The sequence below is a fragment of the Typopeltis vanoorti genome, chromosome 1 (genome assembly GCF_054136105.1).
Source record: "Typopeltis vanoorti isolate ZY-2024b chromosome 1, IOZ_Tvanoo_1.0, whole genome shotgun sequence".
Lineage (NCBI taxonomy): Eukaryota > Metazoa > Arthropoda > Arachnida > Uropygi > Thelyphonidae > Typopeltis > Typopeltis vanoorti.
This window is the reverse complement of record NC_143549.1, coordinates 183,403,145-183,425,614: the sequence shown is the minus strand read 5'-3', so window position 1 is coordinate 183,425,614 and position 22,470 is coordinate 183,403,145. Positions and strand designations below refer to the sequence as shown.

The 22,470-nt window shown below is 36.6% G+C and overlaps 1 protein-coding gene across 1 annotated transcript in view; it reads left to right on the top strand.

The window, feature by feature from the left end:
• LOC150110692 (uncharacterized) overlaps window positions 1–22,470 on the top strand; it is a 464,373-nt gene that overhangs the window by 351,457 nt on the left and 90,446 nt on the right. Inside the window, exon 19 of the mRNA XM_090405298.1 lies at window positions 8,836–9,027. Within this exon, the coding sequence (XP_090261424.1) occupies window positions 8,836–9,027 (192 nt within the window). The remainder of the gene's footprint in view (window positions 1–8,835; window positions 9,028–22,470) is intronic.

Here is a 22,470-nt window from a genome sequence, read left to right as displayed (position 1 = left end):
TGCCTTTATCGCATTTGGATTTCCTGTTTCCTCGCCTTGATGGTTGATCATTGTTAGTGATAGTGGTAAAAAGTTTTTGTAACTTCTTTAATTGTGTTATGTAATGTTTTTGAGTTATGGTGTTTATATGCCTCATTGCATTTTTCTGCTTTTTGTTTAGCCAGTTTTCTTTAGCCAGTCTGCAGAGTTTATCAATTTCATTTTTGAATTGTTTGTATTTCTTCTTGTTTTGAGATTTTGTTTTGTTAGGATTGCAACTCCTCTATGTACATTGTCTCTTCTTCTGAGGTATGTCTGTTTATTTTTGTTTTTAGTTTTCTTTTTTTTTCACATTTTTCTAATATTTCAGATGTTATCCATTTATTATTGGGTCTCATAAATTCCTAAAGTTTCCCTTGCCGAGTTAACATTTCTTTTCCTGTTTTCCAAAGATTTTTGTTTCATCTATTTGAGTCCTATTTATTTCTTCAGTTTTCCTAATGTAGTCTAATCTTATTTGGTTATGTTTTAACTTTTCCATGTGGAGTTTATCAATGCTATTTCTTTTGTAGTTCATTTTGAATTTTATATGCATTGTTGCAGAAAGGAGTTTATGGTCTGTATCCAGATCTAGGTTTTTGAGCGTTCTTACATTTTTGATTGAGGTTTTCCATTTACTTCTAATTAGGATATAATCTATACAATTTCGTATTTCTCTGTCTGGTGAGGTCTAAGCACATTTAAAACTAGGTCTATGGTAAAACATTGTGTTTGAGATGACAAGGTTGTTTTCTTTGCAGAAATTGAGCATAGTTTCTCCCCTTTCATTTTCGGTTCCAATTCCAAATTTCCCCATTACGTCTTTTAGCTCTTCTCTGAAAGTTCTGATCTTAGCATTGAAATCTCCAATTATGAGTAAGATGTCTCTGGAGTTCGTATTATCTATTTCTTTTTGGGGATCATTGTAGAATAGTTCGAATTTGATTGTGACTTGCATCTGGCGCGTAAATCTGGATAATCTTTATGTGTAGTGCTTTTTCTTTGGCTTTTAGTCTAATTCCTATTATTCTGGATGAGATAGGCTTAATATCTGTTACACTTGCAGTAATATTTTGTTTTATTAGGATTGCAACTCCTTCTCTATGCACATTGTCTCTTCTTCCTGAATAGAATAATTTGCCCTTTGGTATGTTTAAGCATCATTCTCCTGTCCAGTGAGTTTCTGAGATTCCTATGATATCTCACTTTATCCTTTTCAGATTCTCTTGTAGAATTTGGAGTTTTCCTGCTTTGTATAGAGATCTGATATTTACAGTAGCTATATGCTTATCACATTTTGCTGACCACATAGAAGATTTCTCACCAACACTATGTGAGGCTCGTGTTGACGTGTCGGCTACCTCGTACACGGTAGTGCGAGATGTATTCCCAGTAATCGTTTAATCCATGGAAGGTTTTGGCATTTTAGTGTGGCCGGCTTGCCTTTCCTCTGCCACACTCTTTGGTCCACAGCTCCTTATTCAAAGCAACCCGTTGGGGCTTCCCTCATCCGCCACCCAAGAGACTCACCTGGTAGGAGTCCGGTCTCCCCCAAGCAACACTTTCTATTCATTATTTAATAAACTCACCATCAGTAACTTGTTTTGATTTTTTTGCAATCAGACTTGCTACCACATAATTAGCTTTTATAATAGTCTGTTTGAGTTGTAACTTCCTTGAAAAAAAAAACTTTGTTGAGATGACAGACTTTCTTTCAGTTCCTCTATTTTGTCTTTATGAAACATTCCTTGATATACATCGAATTTGGCAGCATGTCTTTGCGTATAATGTATTTTCAAATTATAATCTTTAAAAACTAACATGATTTCCAAACAAATCAAGCATAGTGCCTTATTTTTCTCGACAAAAAAGTGCCCATTTGTCCATTTTTTATTGAACACTCTTCTTTCATCCATGATTTTTTGTTCTGCTTTCTTTTGAGACAATGTTGAATGCATGCTGGGGTAAAAAAAAAATAATAATTAAATAGCCATTGATTTTTTAGTATTAGCGTTGTTGTAAATGCAATTATAACAATATCATGAGCAAAAAAAACTATTTGATAAATTTTTGTACTTTCTATATCACAGCTGCTAAAAAATTATTTTAACTTGTTAAATTATTTAAGAAATAACACAAGAAGTTCAAGTTTAATAATTAAAAAAGAATTCCTATATATCTGTTTAATGAATAAATGCCCATCTTCATAGGAACATGCATGTGTAAGTAAATTGAAATATTATTATTGGTAATTGCTGTGGCTTACTAGGCAAGTTGCACAAGCGCATGTAATGTCCAATACACGCAGGTTTCAATTTGACTGACTAAGGCTCAGGGGGAGAAGTTAGCACTGTACCCTTCCCTACACAGTGTTCTGTTGTCACCCATGCAGTCTGTGCTCGAGCATCACACAATAGAGTCATGAAAAATATTGCTAAAAATCACATAATAATGTTAAAATTTTAAGATCTTATGAGGCCACATGTGGGGCAGAGATTGGACACCCCTGATGTAGATGATTTCATGTAGGGAAGAATTATTGGAAAGCTCGAAGAAGGCTGTAGAATTACTGATCTCTCAAAGAGTTTGAAATCTCGCATAGCATTGTATCCAGGCTCTGGGCAGCATTTCAAACCAATGGAATATGTTCCAGATGTTTGCTAAGAGGTTGCCCAAACTCTACCATGGAGCACAAAGGCAGATTTTTGGTTATGACAGCAAACATAATCAATGCATCTTGGAGGTCAACTTGCAGTTCAGCTCTATTCAAGCACAGGTATGTGGATATCTCGATAAACTGTGGCAAGACATCTGTGACAATAGGCCTGAAGACCTGTAGTCTGCATTCTTTTATCCACAGTTCATTGTAGAATATGTTTTTAGTGATGTTCGTCATCTTCGTCGTCTTCCTATCCAGGTTCTAGGCCAAGTGGTCCGTTCCAGACTCAGTCCATCTTCTTCTTGGTTGCCCCCTGTTCCTTGTTCCTCTAGGATTATATGCTAAAATCTTTTTTGGTAATCTTTCTCTCTGCATTCTTGCTATGTGGTCTAGCCAGTTTTTCCTATATTTAATCATTGGGTCTGTTTATGGGATTGATTTTAACATTTTTAATTATTTCACTTTTTTTTTTTATCTAATAAGGTAAGTTTTTCTGTTTTCGTAAGGAATTTTATTTCTGTTGCCTGATTTCTCTGTATATCCCTTTCTCCGAAGGTCCAGATCTCACTTCCGTATAATAGTGTAGGTTTGGGTATTATTTTGTAGACTCTTGTGTGTTTCTGTACATAATTAGGTCTAAAGGTTTTGTTAATTACTCCAGTGATTTTTATAAAATTAGTCATCTTAAAATCAATATCTATTTCATTTACGTAAGTAAGATAGTTTACAGCCTAGGTATTCAAAATTATTAACTTGCTAAATTATTTTATTATTTATTACTATTTTACTTCTGACATGGTTATTTCCATAAAAAGCCATGAATTTAGTTTTCTCCATTGACATTTCTAGGCCATACTGTTGTATAATGTTATTTAAATTATAAATTGATTTCTGCAGTTTATCTTCGGTCTTTCCAAAGATGGTCTGATCATCAGCAGAGTAATGTGTCTATTTTTGTATGTTGATTAATTTGGAAGCTGCATGTATTTATTTCTCTTCATTTTTTGATAATATTGGCCATATATATGTTAAATAATATGGGTGATAAAGGACAGCCTCGATGGACTCTTCTATTTATTGATTTCCAAGTAGGTAATAATTTTGCCTTATTGCTATTTCATTATTATGGTATATGTTTAGTAAAGCATTGTATAGTTGGTTTGGATTGTGATATTCCTTTAGAATTTCCCATAGTTTATTTCTCAGAATTTTGTCAAATGCTCTTATATAATCAATAAAAGCTATGTGTGTGCATTTCAATATTGTATTCTCTATGTTTTTCTATAATTATTATTAATATAAAAGCTGAATCTATACATAATCTTCCCTTATGAAATCCATTCTGTACTTCTCCCAGCTGTGATTCTATATAAGATATTAATCTGTTTGTTAACATTTTTTGCATAAATTTTGTATCCTGTATTGAGGAGGCTGTTCCAATGAGTTTGGAATCTCACATAGCATTGTATCCAGGCTTTTGGGCTGTGTTTCAAACCAATGGAATATATTCCAGACTTTTGCTGAGAGCTTGCCCTCGCTCTACCACAGAGCATAAAGGCAGATTTTTGATTATGACAGCAAATGTAATCCATGCATCTTGGAGGTCAGCTTGCAATTCAGCTCCATTCAAGCACAGATATGTAGATATCTCTACAAACTATGGCAAGACATTGATGACAATAGGCCTGAAGGCCTTTAGTCTGCATTCTTGTATCCATAAAAATTGGACGAGATGCCATGGGCTAATGTAATCTTTACAGATGAGTTATTTTAGTCTTTCCTCCAATTCCATACATCACCTGATCTAGCTTGAAAGTGGTACTACTCACCATTGCAAGAATGTTCTTGAGAGGGATAGGTACGGTGGTGCTCGGGTCATAGTGTGGATAGTCATTGCGCTTAACGGATGCATTGAGCTACAAGTACTGAAAAGGAACTATGACTGGCAAACGGTATTGCAATAAAGTTCTTTTGCATCATATTCACTTTTTACTGAGGATATTAATTGAATCAAATTGCCAGCACACTCTCCAGATCTCAACCCAATAGAACACATTTGGGATGCAACAGGGATATGACTTGCTGCTCTGAAGGAAGAGTCAGTTTGCCTCAAGAACTCCTGAATCACTTAGTGCTCAGCATGATACAATGTTGTGAGAGCTACATCACATTTCAAGGTGGATATATACCATACCAGAATGTCTCTTCACATAGTTTTTTGTAAGCACTGTACATTAATTCCATAACAATGTCCTTAGGAAATTTGTAACTTTTGTCATCGACTTATTGCAATTTAATTTGTATTTATAACACATTTTATGTGTAATATTAGTATGCTTGCAATAATTTTTGTTCACAATGGCTGTAGTCATAAAAAATTTTTTTCATGTACTGGTAAAGATGTAGTTTGTCATTAGTTTTTGGACACCAGTTTATTTATGTTTCACAAAAAAATCTCTTTTCCTCTCCTTGTAAGTTTTTTATGCTCATTATAAATGCAAACAGGCATTGCTAGAGATTATAGGATGATATAATTCATAATACATCTTATCAAACACACAGAACACCATAAGTGTTAAGAATTAGTAATATGTGGGTGTCTAATGAAAGTATTTTTGTTCACACGTATTCTTTCCCTGCCATATATGAGCCAGTCATTCTCACATAGTTCACGTCTCATTAATGTTGGTTCACATATTTATACCCATCATTAATTTAAATATACCAAATAAAATAGGATTCTCCTTAATTATTGGTTTCTAATATGTGTTGAAATGGACATATATATTTATTCATTTCCTTTCCTGTATGCAGTTTTTTTAATCCAAGCATGTGCAGGATTTCTCCAAACCTTTCCATGGCATCTATATAGAGATGGGAGACGTAAGCCAGGAAATCTGCTGTGGATCTTGATTGATAAAATATATCTTGGTCGGTCACATGATTAGTTAACAGTTCTCTAAATGTCAAAGAAGTTAACTGTTTAGGACTTATTACTTTGGACAAAACTGAGAGCAATAGGTATAGTTTGATGGTATACCCTTATAACTTTTTTGGAATTAGTTGTATATAGGCTTTCTTCCATGCTGTAGAATAAATGCCTGCTTGAGTATAATATACCATATAGATGATAAAGAATAGATGTTAGCTCAGCATCACAACTGGTGAGATTCCATCAGGACGTGTTTAATTATCCCATATAGGAGACAGAAGAATTTATAGCACAGCAGTGCCATGTGTGGAAAGCAGGTGAAGATTGAGAAGGAAGAAACCTATTGACATTTTTCTTGCAGAATTAAAAGTTGTTGACAAACATGAGTAAGGCTGTTCCAGAGAATGAAAGTAGAAGGAATAAATGAGGAAGAGGAGAAGCCAGTTTGATGTGTTTGCAGTTGTACTGAAAAGAAATAAGCAGCTGCTGGTCTTGTGTTAATGAGCCCAACAGAAAATGGAGGAATGATGTTGCCAATTCCCTTGAGCATTGACCATGGAAGAATCTGTAGAAGAGACAGAATGCACCTGTGAGATAGAAATTGATGCGAGTTTGTGAAAAAAAATTCAGTCTATTAGCTAAATTGCTCTTCTCTGGACAGATTATGAATTTCTAGATCAGTTTCAGGTGCCCAAACATGCGAACAGTATTTTATGTAGGATTATTGGTGTTTGAAAAATAGCATCAGCAGAAAAATACCACTTTTTAGAGGCTATAAGATAATGTCAATTCAGAGATTCAGGGGGGAGATCTGATCTTGTCTAGCAATGTGTGTATTACTAATGGTAACAACAGTAAGATGAGAATCCTTTTACAAGAGAAAAGGCAAGACTGCTCTTTGGCAGCATTTAAGGTGATCAGGCTATCCTCCATTGAAGAATGATATAGAGATAATGTTGAAGGTATGGTTGCAGATGATCTTGAAGCGTGAGATGTCTGAAAACTACATGGCTTGTTGAAAGAGTAGGATAAATGAAGTGCACCATCATCAGCAAAACTATGGATTGTTTATCTCAATCTCTGCTAACTTATCCATATGAAAAACTGCATGAACCAAAAAAGTTCGTGTAGTATTTCATAATAAAAGTTAAACAACTGCATAAATTTTTATAAAATGTTTTATTCATTAATATAAGCACTTTCACAATCTACAACTCTTTCCTAACGAGATGCAAGTTTGGAGATTCTTCTCTTATATAACGTTTTGTCTTCAGAAGTAATAACACCTAGCAACCTCCACTTCAATCTCTGTTTTATTTGCACACCTGTCTATTTCGCATGTGATTGTCTAATGTGCCAAAAAAGGTGATAATCACTTGGAGAAATGTCAGGAGAATATGGAGGATGAGGGAGTATCTCCCATCCTAAAGCACAAATCTTCTCACTGGTAAGTTTTGCAGTATGAGATTTTGTGTTGTCCTGTAAGAATAGCACTTTCTTCTGATTAACCAGTCCTGGCTGTTTCTGAAGTAACACATCCTACATCGAGTAGATTTCGGCCATAATTGTTTGGCCTGCAGCGAGAAACTCGTTGTGGACAGTACTGGCTCCAGTCCACCACACACAAATCATAGTCTTCTGGGGATGAAGCGATTCCTTTGAAGTGTGCGGTGATCGTTTGGTGACAACCAATGTTAAGTTTCCTTCCTGTTAGAGTACAAGATCCATTTTTCATCACAAGTGAGGAAGTAATCCAAAACTGCATCAGGGAAGATGACTTCACTTTAGCTAGGTTCGTCCATTAACAATTCTCACTAACCTATCAATAATTATGGCCAAGTCAAGCTAATAAAACAAACTCAACCTTGTATGTGTTGCTTCTGGCATTAGCATACATGTATTACAATATTCTCATGCCTTGCATCTTTTAATGAGTATTTTCATTTTCTTTCTTGTTCTTCTCAAGAGGGGGGTGGGGGTCTGTACACAATGCCCACCTGTATTCCTATAATAGTTTCCCTGCTTTTGCAATTCCATTCTCTCACTGAACAAATTTCTCCAGCACCTAACTTCGAATCTGTTCAAGTGAATCTGCCATGTTTTTATTCAACAGATTCACTCCATGCATGTAAAAATTGCACTGCTATTCCTTCTACATTAGAGGTTGATTAAGGAAGAGGAGATTGGCCAACTAGTCAGCCTGGTTGGCAAGTGGTTAGCATATCTACTCTCCAGCGAAAAGGCTGTGGGTTTGAATCCTGCCGTGGGCATGGATGTCTGTCATTGTCTGTGAAAATACTAGTGGTAGTGATGGGTGGTAGATGGCGTTGGTATAGATGATGGTAGTTGCGGTTTGTTGTTGATGGATTGAGTGGTGGAGACGAAGAGTTGTAGAGTAGGTGTTCCCTCGATGAGTCTTTGGACTCCTTAAGGTGTCACATGATAACAAAGGATACATTCTTTCTTGAACAGTTTACAGACTATATACTAGTGGTAGGTGATAGATGACGCTGTATGTTAATGGTTATAGTGTCATGCAGTTGGAGGATTAAATAAGGGAGACAGTGATTGTAGCAAAGTGGTATGTCTTCCCATGCTAACTCCTTGGAATTGTCAGATAATAAAAGAAACACAAGGAAGAAAAACAGATGCTACACCACATACTTATAACACATATTTGGTGTAGCATTCTGTTTTTCTTTCTTGCACTTACTTTATTCAAGGATGTATCCTTTTGTTAGTCCCCATCCCTCTCTTCCTTAATTAACTTATAACGTAGAAAGAATAGTAGTGCAGTTTTTATATGTTTGGAGTGAATTTGCTGGACAAAAAAACAAAAACAAAAAACATCTGGATTTTATGTTAGGTATCTGGAGAAATTTTAATTGTTGTTTGAAGAGCTTTAACTAAATAAGTTAATTTTAATGTGTGGCAAGAGTTTTGTAGATTTAAGTTGAAATTCATTTTGTGTAATAGTTGGAGTGATATGCAGCACTTAGGTAACTTTTAGGTTTTTTATTAGAACCAATTAGAGGAATACAGGTTTAAATGCATTGCTTCTTTTAGGAACTGGTGTTTTAATTGATTTTGGCCTAGGTTAATTAATAGACATACCATCGGGCTGACAGTGAATCTGCATTCTTATTATAGTATTCTCTTTAAAATAAAAATGTACATATTTGAAAGTATTAGAACTTAAACGATTAAATGTCGAATCTTTTTATAGAGGTGGTTTCGAGCTTGCTTACAAAGGAACTGGTATTTAAATCTTAGGCATCAGATTAAAGTTTTTCAGTGTGCATCATTGCATTACTTAAGGATGCGCAATCTAGCTGCATTAAAACTTCAAACTTGTGTTCGTTCATGGCTGATTCGTCAAAAACGGAAAAAACTTAGTAATGCTGCAACTCTTATACAGGTATAGTGTAAGAATTTGAATATACAAAAGGAAGAATAAATTTTTCATAACATGTATTTACATTTTTTTTTAAATTTTGTATAGAATGTCTTATTGGTTTAATTTATCATAGTTCTTTAACAGCTACTTAGTCCTAGTTCTTTTTTGTATTTTAGAATATTTACTCATATTTCTCTAATATTGTTGATGGTTTTCACTTGGTTACTTTAGATAAAGATAATGTTTGGGGTCCAGGACAAAATTTCGGCTTGCTTGTTATTTTGTTAAGTGTTATTACTTGCAGAGGCTAAGTAACACGAGCTTCTTGTAAAACTTTCATTCTTCTCAATTTGTAATTCAGGTAATTCTGAATACTGAAACCAATGAAAAAAAAAAATTCCTGCGTTTAAATTAAATCTTTCCAGTTTCTTTTTTGTGCACACACCTACCCACCAAGGACTCTCTTCTGTATTAATCAAATGTTTCCCTAGCATACTTGATTATCTTCATTTCCAGTACATTATGTCCTTTAAAGACTTCAATTTAGAGATAGAACAACAAAGAAAAAAATTAGCTGCTCTTTTTTCTTTCTCTCTCTCTCTCTTTCATTTTACTAAAGTATTAATATTTGTGGCCCTCATATTGTAGGAATCTAGTATTCTTCACATTCAAAGTGCCAAGAAATTATATGGCTTAATCCTTTGTCTAAGTGTAAGGAAACAAAGTTTGTGCCTGAAGTATTATCAAGACTGGGCTACTCATATAAAGAAGCTAATGACTTCACATCACCTGCCTTAGTATCCTATAATGCAAAGCATATATCCTTATGGACATGTATAATGCTATGCATTATGGGAAGGGTCACTACCCAGACCAGTTTCAACCTTTATTGAGATCTCATCAGCGGGAGCCAGACCCAGAGCTGATACCAAAGTTGAAATAATGCAGAAGTCATGATGATACCTCAGTAATGGTTGAAACTGGTCTGGGTAGTGACCCTTCCCATAATGCATAGCATTATACATGTCCATAGGGATATGTGTTTTGCATTATGGAATACTAAGGCAAGCAATGTGAAATGATTAGCATCTTTATACAAGTTGCCCAGTCCTGATAATAGTTCAGACACAAACTTTGTTTGCTTACACTTGAATAAAGGATTAAACCAAGAATATAATTTCTTTCCATCTTTAAATTATAATACCAAGTGGAAAAACTTCCAACAATTCACATTCAAAACTTTTAAAAATAATTGTAAAATGTCAGATGTTTATGATAACTTGAACTAAAGAAAAGCATCTGTGGACAAAAAATCGTTTTTTTTTTCCCCCTTGGGGATGAAACCTAAAAATAGGTTCAGTTTTCCATAATATGTATTCTTGTGTTCATTGATTTGGTCTTGTCCTGTTTTCAGGTCAAATAACTATAATTAAATGTAAGGTTACAGTGCAGCACAACACTTCAGTCACTATTATAGTTTGTCCATATGGCAGAGTGCGTAAACACAACGATGATGATAAGTGAAAGCCTTTGGAAAAAACAAAACAAAACTTTATAACTAGCCTACAACATAGTGAAAATAAAGCATAATAATTAAAAAATTAAGTAAAAAATGCGCAGTAAATAATCTCAGTGGCAATATACTACTAATAAGCATACAAATCAAGATTCATCGATAGGCTAATAGACAGATTGCTTGGTGCCCTTTAGCTGAGAGCAAAAAAAAAGTCCTGGGCTTAAAGATAATGAGTGCATATACTTAATGACCAAAATCAGTGTAGATAGTCCTGAATTTTTTCATTAAACTGATAATCTTATTCAGATATCCTGAGTTTAAAGACATTCGGTGAGACATTCTCTTCTGTTTTGCACATCCTTTTGGTGTTCGTTCATGCGAATTTCCCCAGATCTTCCTGTCTGTCCTACGTAGCAGATGCCACAAGAACAATAAAATGGGGAAATTCGCTTGAGCGAACACCAAAAGGATGTGCAAAACAGAAGAGAACACAAATCAGGTCTAGCTTTCCATACCACTTCCACCGGCCACAATGTACTCTGGCAGAAAATAAACATGTCGTACATAGAAAAAAAACTGTTACATAAGGAAATTTAAAGAAGCTGCAAACATGCTTAAAATACCAACACAATGCAATAAAAATCAAGGATTAATTCTCCACCAAGTTTGGTCAGCTTTAATAAAAAAATATACCTCAGTCAGACCTCCGACATTATGAACGTGGCATCATCCAGCACTGCTTTGAATCTGCATTCTGATTTTTAATTTTATGAATAGTCAGATGGCTACAACTGTATAGAGTGAACTATTACTAATAATTTCTCTTTTCTTTGTATCTTAAACTTTAAGTTAACTTTTACCCCTGAAGATGTAAGTCAAATGACTTACGAAACTTGTCGGGTCTTTTGTTAATTCATTGTGTTTTATATAGCTTATTAAAAATAATGTGGTCTAATTACCGGAATATACCATATGTTATCTTTTATCAGCTATTGCCTTCCCTAGTTTGGCATCATTGACAAACAACTTGAAAATTCTCCTTCAAATCTTCCATTATATCATTAATGTACTGAGAAAACTATATATATATATATGTACAACCAGAGTTTTGTAAATAAATTGGCAATTTTGTAAATAAATAGTTGGTCAAGTGGAGAGCATATCCACCCTCCAGCTGACAACCATAGGCATAAAGGTTTGTGATTGTCTTTACATGTGAAATGAATTTCATCACCCAGTGTGAGATCACCACCCTGCTTATTAGGACATGTTTCTGGACATGTAAAAATACAAAAAATATATATATTTAAAATTAATTTGAGGGAAAAAACCTTTCATGGGTGGTTCCACATTTTCGACCTTTATAAAGAAAAAATAAAATAAAATAAAAAGGGCAGATGGTTGTGTTGCAACTGGTTTTGTGCTCTGGTGTAGGTAATATCTTCAGGCTTAAGGCATTGCTAGTCATGATGATAATGTTTGGGGAAGGAGAGATTATAACTGAACATCTGAGCAAAGGGGAAATAGTCCAGATTCAAGGTGAACTGATGAATAGCATCCTAGCTTTTTTTTTTTTTCCCCAAGAGCCTTTTCTACCTGTAATACTGTTGATCATCAGAACATGATCAGGTAGACCAGACTTGCCATCGTTTGCTATTTTCATTTGTATGCTGTTTTCTCGGTCCTGTTAGGCAAATTTAGTGGAAATGATGCTTATTACAAAGTCTGCATATCATATTGCTCCTATAATTGTGACCGGGTTAGATGTTAATGAGGCTGTGAGCTTGAATGTCATCACATATTTTTAAGGGATGTGCAAAACAGTTTGCTATGTCCTTCACATAGTTATTTAATTCTTTGGGTAAGATTTTTAAGGAGTGGGAGGAGAGAAAAAAAAGGCAGAAAGGTACCACTCTACAAGCATGGTTCTGGAATAGAAGTTTCCAGTTATAGAGCACTCTGTATAACTGCAATTGTAGTCAAGGTGTTGGAGAGATTGATTAGAGTAGAATACATGATTAGATTGATGGATGTTGGATTCTCTGATGGTCAGCTTGGATTTGTAAAGGTCGGTCTTGTTTTAGCAATTTACTTGCAGTTTGAACTTATTTTTGAGAAAATTACAACATATATTGAATATTAATTATCTGTCAAGACTCCATTATCAGATTTTATATTTTTGTCTTCTAAGGCACTTTTTACTGTAAATGATGCAATATCAGAACACATTCTGATATTGCATCATTTAAAAAATACTTAAATGATGCAATATCAGAATGTGTTCTGAGAGTTTGAAAAATAAATTGGGTAGGAGTCAAAAGGATGTGTAATCTTATTAAGCAAGAGATTCATAAGAAAGGGATGTTGTGGAAGGAATACCGTGTGCATAAGGATGATGTCTGTTATAAAAGTTACAAGCAGCAGGCTAGAATAGCCACTACTGTTGTATGGAATGCTAATTTTATATAAAGTCTGAGTATGAAAAGAAACTGGCTCCGCAAGCTAAAGACAACTCTCAAGAATTGTATCAATATGTTGCAAGTAAAAGAAATAATGAATATGAAAGAATAACTCTTCTGAACGCAAATGGTGTGAGGGTGACACATGCAGAAGAGGTTGTTCAACTAAGGAATGTCCATTTTGCTAAAAGATATCAACCTGGTGTATGCAACATTGAGTTCAATGCTACCTCTTCACTGAATGAAGAAACTCAGTTGTATGAAGAGGAGGTATTAAAGCTGTTGCACAGACTGAATAAGAATTCAGCAATAGGGACTGATGGGATATCTGCATTGATGCTGAAAGAGTGTTCAGCTGAACTGGCTATTCCTTTGACCAGGTTATATAATTTGAGGTCTCTGAACAAGGAAGATTCTGCAGAAATGGAAAGAATGTATGGTAATCCCATTGCACAACGGATGGTACAAAGACCGATATATCCAACTGTCAACCAATTGGTATCTCAGGAATTGTGGTGAATACTATTTACTGGTGATAAATTTTTAACCAGTAAATAGTATTGGTTAAAACTTGCATTTAGAATTGGATTGACAGTGAATCTCTATTTTGCAGTGAACATCATGGATTTACTAAGAGAAGGTATGTTTTAGCAACTTGCTCACATTCTATAATAATGTTACCATTGAGTTAGACAAGTGGAACTTGTCTTCAGATACTTCTGGATTGTGGTGAATACTATTCAAATACTATTCTGGATTGTGGTGAATACTATTCATATACTATTCTGGATTGTGGTGAATACTTATCAAATTCCAGAAGTATCTGGACTTTGATAAGGCTATTGACAGAATATGACATGGAATACTGTTGCATAAATTGGAGACTATGAGTTTGGATTATCAAATATTAGCATGGATAAGAGGATGGCTGACTGATTGACAGATATCAAAATGTGGTATACAGGAGATGCGAGTCTGCAAGATTTAAGGTAGCTAGTGGTGTACCATAAGGATCAGTGCTTGGTTCACTGTTATTCAATCTGTACATTAATGATATTGGGAAAGATTTAACAGTCAACATATAGCTATTTGCTGATGATGCAAAGTTGGGTAGGATAATCAGGAATGCTTCTGATATCCAGTACTTGCAGAGTGATTTGAATAGCTTGGAATTGTGGGCATGGGAAAATGGATGTCAGTTCAATGTCTAAATGCAAAGTCATGCGCTTTGGCATAAGTAGATATCCAATGTCGTATTATATTGGTGGGATTATGCTAGAAGAAACTGATCAGGCTAGGGATCTTAGAATGATGTTAGTAGATCATAAGTTGAAGTTCAGGGGCCATGTAGGAAAGATTGCAAATACAACTCAAAAGATAATTGCAATGCTGAAATGTACTTTCACATGTAAAGATGAGAATTCATTTTGCCGCTTTACAAATCTTTGATTTGTAAAGCGGCAAAATGATTTGATCGGCAACCCAGATTGAGAATTTGTAGAATGCAGACACTAGCAATCAGGAGAAATAGGTGACATGATTGAGACATACAAATTTCTGATAGTATAATACAGGATTTCAGTTGATTTAATTTTATGGATGGTGGGAAAATACAAGAGGGCATCCTTGAAAGCTAAGAACGAATGCCATTAAGAAAGGGTGAGGGCTAGATTTTTTTTTTTATCATAGGGTGGCGCATGATGGGAATGGATTACAATTGGATGTTGTGTGTGTGTGTGTGTGTGCGCGCGCAAGCAGTGTAAATGAATTCAAGAATAAGTATAATAGCTGATGCATGTAGTATGTGGCCTCCCTCGATGAGTCCCTGAATGATTTGAATAGCCTGGATGTCAGTTCAAGCTCTGGATGTCTCTCTTAATAATAATATTGCTAACAAGTAGGGATAAGGTGGTGGTTGTGCTACCGTATAAAGTACTTATCAGACCACACTTGGACTGTTGCCCTCAGATTTGGTAACCTAGTTTTCATTGTAATGTAGAAACATTGGAAATGGTAGGTAGTAGGGGAAGAGTTGGTATGATAGACTTATTTAAATTAGTGAGGCTTGTGGAAAGGCTTAGACATTGGTTATGCATTTTTACTAAATAGTATACTAGGATGTACATTAAAATAAATTTTAATACACTTCCAATATTTTGACAACGTCACGTTGCCATTTTCACAGGAACTTAAAAGCAAGACACGTGCACGCAAGCACAACAAACAATAAATGAGGACGAAGCAGGAAGCTATTCTTTCTCCTAAAAGTCCTGATGGTGTCCCCTAGCAGGCAATGTTGGTATTCTTGGGTGATTGGGCTGAAGGTCTTCTGATGTAGGTTTCCCAATTATGCATTTTTACTAAATAGCTTAAGGAAATTGGATGGTGTGTGTGTGTGTGTGTGTGTGTGTGTGTGTGTGTGTGTGTGTGTGTGTGTGTGTGCAAGCAGTGAAACTTGGGAGACCTACATCAGAAGACCTTCAGCCCAATCACCCAAGAATACCAATATTGCCTGCTAGGGGACACCATCAGGACTTTTTAGGAGAAAGAATAGCTTCCTGCTTCCTCTTCATTTACTGTTTGTTTTTACTATTATTACGGGCAACTCCAGGGAGTCATTAGACTCATCGAGGGAGGCCCCAAATCATATTCATCACAACTATTTGACATTCATACAGTATCTATCATACCTCGCCTTAAACTCATTCACTGTCACAGCATCCACCACAGACTCAGGGAGCGCATTCCACTCATTCACTACTCTAAAAGTAAAGAACCCAGTTCTAACACCTTTACTAACCACACTTTTGCCCAGTTTCCATGGATGTCCCCTAGTCCTCCCACAACCAGGACTAGGGGACATCCATGTTCTCAAAAATATCTTCTGAATTAATTTTATAGAAACCCTTCAGTAATTTGAATGTCTCAATCATATCTCCCCTCCTCCACTTATCAACCAATTTTTGCAACCCACAAATCCTCAACCTGTTCTCATATGGTTCATTCCACAGACCTGCTATCATCTTGGTCACTCGCCTCTGGATCCTCTCCACCTCCTCCCCATCAAGAAGAAACCTAGGTGACCAAATCTGAGCACAGTAGTCTAGATGGGGTCTTATCAAGGCTCGATACAGAGGAACAATAACCTGCTTGTCAACGTCAGCAACCAAGTGATTTCATGAGCTGATTTGGCCACTTTTGCAATGTGTCCCCTAAATTTCAATTCCTTATCTACCAACACTCCTAAATCTCGTGCCTCATCAATTTCCTGGAGCACGGTTCCACCAATGCAGTAAACTGCCGCCAATCTTTTCACCCCAAAATGCATAACCTTACATTTTGCCACATTAAACTGACATCCATTCTCCTTAGCCCAGACCTCCAATCTATCCAAATCATCCTGCAAAATTTTGACGTCATCTGCATTCACTATTGCCCTACCCAACTTCGCATCATCTGCAAACAAATGAACTGTTCCTCTCAGATCCTTTCCTATATCATTTATGAACAAATTAAACAGCAGTGGTCCAAGAACAGATCCTTGTGGCACACCACTAGTCACAGGCCGTCTTGTGGACTCTACTCCCGAGTAAACCACTCTCTGATATCTCTCCGTCAACCACCCTCCTATCCATCTCACCAACCCTAAGTCCATTCCCATGTGCTGCAATTTACTGATTAGAATTCCATGTGGTATCCTGTCAAAGGCCTTTGCAAGGTCCAGTAGAATCACCGTAAACCCATTACCCTTATCCAGTTCAGCCGTCACTGTGTTATAATACGTGAGCAAGTTACTGAGGCATGACCTAACCTTCACAAAACCATGCTGTCCCCGATACAGTATCCCATTTTCTTCTATCCAATCTTGTATTTTCCTCTTGACTATTTTCTCTAAGACCTTGATAATGATTCCTGTTATGCTGATTGGCCGGTAATTTTCAACAGCAGCCTTGGAACCACCTTTGTGCAGTGGAACTATTTTCCCCTCTTTCCACCCCCTTGGGACTGACCCAGTCCTGAGGCTCAAATTAAACAAAATGGTCAAGGGCACTGACAATTCTTTGGCCGTTTCACTTATGACAGGAGCTGGTATACCATCCAATCCCACAGATGTATTGACATTGAGGTTCTGTAATAGACTAGTTACCTCTACTTCATTCATCACAATTCCAGTACAAGCTGTTGGTTCTTCCATTCCTGCAAAGTCACCACCTGGATGATATACTCTTGCAAAGTGCTCGCTCAGTAATTCCACAATATTGACTGATTCGGTTACCTCCCTACTCTCAGCATTTTTTAAGATCATTCTACCATGAGCATTTTTCCTTTTACTTGCAACATATTGAAAAAACTGTTTGGGATTCTCTTTAGCCTGCATGTCCAATTTCCTTTCGTAATCTGCTTTTGCTTTTCTTACCACCCTTGATACCATCCTGGACTGAGCTTTATACTGTTCCTGTGCCTGATAGTCACCCTTCTCCTTAAATTCCCTCCAAAATTGTTTCTTTTTTTGCAGCTCAAGCTTAATAGTGTTATTCATCCATTTAACTCCTACTTGATTTATTATTCGGACTCTTGGTATACAGTCGACCATTGCCTCCTGCAAACAGTTCTTAACCACCTCCCATGCACTATCAACATCCAGTCCTTGCAGTTTTACATGCCATGGCATTGAGCCAAGCACACACCTAAGCTTGTCATACTTACCAGCCCACTAATTCCACATGTACCCTGTCTTAATTGTAAATTCGACTCCTTTAGCAACTTCCCAAGTCATGACCTTATGGTCTCTCTCACCAATTGGTGGCAACCTGGTCATGTTCGTTACAGCCACCTTCTCAGTTGCAATTACTAGGTCCAGCACTCTCTGCCCCCTGGTATTTTCCAGTACATGCTGCCATAGATAGTTGTCCCTTAATAACCGCATAAAATCCAATTCCTTCCTGCCATGTGCCCTCTCCTCTTTCCAGTGAATGTTACCATAATTGAAATCGCCCATAATAATTACCCTCCTTCCACTCATTTCTTCTATTTGCTTATGCATACTATCCCCACCATCCACTCCATCACCCAGTCTATAGCAGCACCCAATTGTATATTTTGTTCTGCTAGATTCTATCTCACACCAAACAGCCTCAAATGTGCTTTTTTCCCCATCCTGCAGTTCAACTTCTATACTCCTTGGCTGAAGCTCATCAGCTTTCATCAATAACACCCTCCCCCCCCCTTTTTATTCACCCTGTCACTCCTGAACACGCTATACCCGTCGCATTCAATCCCACTAGCTTTATCATCTTCTGTCAGCCATGTTTCGCTATTACCGACAACCTGTGGCCTGGAAGTGCCAACCATGGCCAAAAACTCTTCCTTCTTGTTCCTAATACTCCTGGCATTAGTGTACATAAATCGCAGAAGCCTATTTGTCCCATCCTTACTTTGATGCCTTATACTAACTATCCCATTCTGATTTGTTGTCCGTCGTACTCGCTCGGGCATAATATACTCATTCATACACTTAACTGCCCCCCTAAAGTCTGCATATCTACTCCCCCCTTTTAATAAATCTAGTTTCCCTGAGTCTGTGCATCCACTTCCACATCATTCATCAACACTCTTTCAAGTCTCCGTACACCAACTCCATTCAAATGCAATCCATCCATCTTATATAAGTCCTTTCGCCCATCGAACTCATTCCACACATCCACAAATTCCACGCCACTCTCCATGCATAACCCACGCATAAAGTCATTGGCAATTATGGCCCTCCTTCTAAACACTTCACTGTCATACCGCGGTAAGATACTCACCGTCCTAACTCTCTCACTCTTCTCTTTTGCTACCTCAAACAACTCCCTCACATCCTCTATCATTTCCATTTTGTCCTCTTTCAAATCATTCGTTCCTGCCACGATTATCATCTCTTTCACCCTCTGTTTTTGCAGTCGAATAGATTCGCTGACGTCCTTTACGTTCGCACCCGGCTCGTACGACTTCATTAAACTCTCAATTATTACGCCTCTTAATAGCGAATCCCCATACAGCACTCGCTCCTTCATTTTATTGACGTTTGCAAAGATTCTATTATTTGCCGTCACAGACTTCCGCCGGTTATTTGTCGGTACGTTCAACACACATTTTTCCATACGCTCCAGTTGGCTTTTAGCTCTGTCTATGGCACCATTCAAACGGGCAATTTCGCTACTCGCATTTATCTCGCCATTTTCATTATCGATCAAATCATCCATTCTTTCTGTGTTTCTACCTTCAATTACATTTTCGGCGACGCTCTCACACCTATCTGGCACTACCACGCAATTCTCTAGCACACCCCCATTTTCTACATTCTGACTATCGTTCACAATATCGCTCTCGACACACGAAACACGCTTGAAGTCCTCATTCTCTTTACACTTTTTACACATATTAACTCCACTATCACTTTCTAACCAGACTCCCACCGCTCTTCGCAAGGCATACATCTCACAGACAGCACATTGCATAAATTCATTTACATCAAAACTCTTAAACAAACATGGCGATCTGGCCGCCATTTTTTTCTTTATCGGTGCCATGTGTACGCTATCTTTTCTTAAAAATAATAATTAAAATAACAGAAAACGCACAAAAATTGTACAGACACACCAAGAAACAAAAAGCAAACAATACTACTTAAAATTCTAGTAAAATATCTAATGTTAACACAAAATAATACTAATATTTTCAGGAGCTCTCGACAAGCCGACGATCTAATCAGTGCTACACCAAGCGGACTTCCAGTTGTCTTGCTTTTAAGTTCCTGTGAAAATAGCAACATGACATTGCCGAAACATTGGAAGTGTATTAAAATTTATTTTAATGTATATCCTAGTATACGTTGTAATTTCCTTAAGCTATTTAGTAAAAATATAAATTAGTGAGGGAATTTTATTGGGTTAATACAAAAGTGAATATATAAAAAAAAGAGTAAAATGTGTGAAGGGAAGAGGTCATCCCTGGAAGTTGTGTAATAGAGTGAAGAAGGATGTGAGGAAGTGGATTTTTACATGGAGAATTGTGGGTGAATGGGGAACACCTTACTTCAGGAAGTGTTTAGGGTTTTAAGATTTAGTGTGATAATTTTGTTCTGTTGAATGAACCACCCATGATGGGCCTTCTGACATCCATGGAGGATGTCAGTATAATAATGATACCTTCACTAATCGGAGTAAATGCCTATTTACTAATCGGAGTAAATACAACTAAGTGGCAGATCACTTTTGTTTCCCCAGTGAAATACCACTGTCCTGTTTCTTGGTGGTCTGAAATTACTATTACCATGTTTGATTTCTAGAGTCAGGTCACCTGTTTTTGTCTGTTTTCCCACTCACCCCTCTTCATACATCTCGCATACATACTGTAAATAGAGAGCCAGTTTTCTTCCATTTTAGGGTATAGCAGTAAAATGGTTCTACAAGCCAGCTACTAGTTAGCATATAAGATAGATCCTGATAGTAATGCAACAGGAAGTTTCTCAGTCAGCTGTCAATATTCTTGTTACTACTTGCTCCAGATCATTTTTGCAGGAAGTCTGAGAATACTGTATGCAGGAGGCACTGTCAAGACTATGCCTGGACCAGAGACTGGATACTCTGTGGGGAACATGTTCGCGAGTGACCCAGCATGTCCCTGCTGTGTAAGTTTCTGACATCATCATAAAAATAAGTCTTCAAAACTACTAGACACACTATGGATCTGTAAAACTATTTCCTACAAAAATGACAAATATATACTCAGAACTCACAAAACACATGCAAGAAATTGCAGCCTTGGAATTTCAGCAAGATAAGTATGCAGCATTTCTTCTTTGTTTTTTAGCGCTTGATATTTTAATATTATTTTGCTGCTGCAAGTAGTGGTTTAATACTCTCCTCCTATTAGCATAGGAGTATTTCAGTAAACATTAATAAGATTGCTGGCGGTGCAGTTAATATCTAAACTATAGGATTATGTTCAACACATCATGGCTATAATTTTATATTAGCTCAGCTCAGCTGTAGCATTTGTTGTTGGTGTAGATTTGTTTCTATATCCGAGGATTATTGTATTTTCAGTCTTATGTCTGAAAGGTTTTTCTTGTAATTAAATGCAGAGTTTTTAGTTGTTGTTTTTTTTTCTGAGATCGTCATCATCTGAGCAATTCAAGTATAGGCTTTTTATGTCCTGTTCTTGCTCTGCATATGAAGTTGATATTTCCACCTTAATCTTGGACGTCTGCAGTCTCTTCTTCCTGTATAGACTTATACAGGAAGAAGAGATAAACTTATAAGACCTAATCAATCATTTAACAAAGACAACAGATATCAGTTGAAAAGGGAGTGTCTTTGATATTTTGTTAGTTATAACAAAAAAAAAAAAAATATATCACCAATTTAGCCTGCAGGTTTTTCAAACCTCCCTAAGTGAAATGCCTGTTTCAAGTTATCCTCTTTTCGATTCCAGCAAGCCAGATCTAATTCAATTTCATATTATGGAAAATGTGTTTACCCTTATATTTAATAGTTCTAAGATGAGTTGGAAGATTTGTTACTGCAATAAATTTCTGTACTCATCCAAAATTATTTTAATATTCCAAGAAGTGCAAAAATTATATAGCTTGGTCTTTTCTAGCCAAAGAGCACTAGGATTTGGGTCTTGCATTTTCAGTTTACAATGGTGAATTGTTTCTATTATATGCTTCATTGTATTGTTTCATATTTCTGTTTCATTATAATTCATCCTTCATATTTTGGTTTCATTATAATTACATCTCTGCAAATATGAGACCTGTATAGGTTTGTTGTATTTTTTAATATCTGATACATGCATAAAAGGCCACGAGACCTATAGCACATTAGAGCTGGACAAGAAGAATAGAAGAACGGAGGAATCTGTTCACATTTTGCTTGAAGAGCTGAGGGTTGTGATCTTTGGAGAAAGCAGAGCCAGGGAGACTGTTCCAAAGGACAGAAGTAGATGGAATGAAAGAGGGGGAGTAAAATTGGTTCAGTGAGTTTCAAGATGAACTGTAAAATCAAGTTGGTAGCAGTGGCTCTTGTTTCAATTTATGGGGTTTCCCACATACGAATGGGGGGGGGGGGTTGAGCCCTCCTAATTAGGGATTAGATATATTTTATGACTGTAAATCCGTTTGTATTCACTGGGCCAGTTCACCTGTTCTGAGGGACAAAAAACCTGAGTTTCCAGGCAGAAAAAACCTCTATCTCCGTATGAGACTGGCTAACTCACCTTTAGTCAAACGACCAGATAAAGATTCCTCACGTCATAGACAGGAATTTAACCCAAGTGTTTTCAACCAAAGGGCTTCATCTATACTGACTAGGCTATGGAGGCTCATTGTTTTAATGATTTTGGAGGAGAGCGGAGGAATGATAGCAATTGATTCAGTGGCACACTGTCCATGAAAGTATCTATAGAAGATGCACAAAGCAAAAACTGTACATCTGTGAGAGA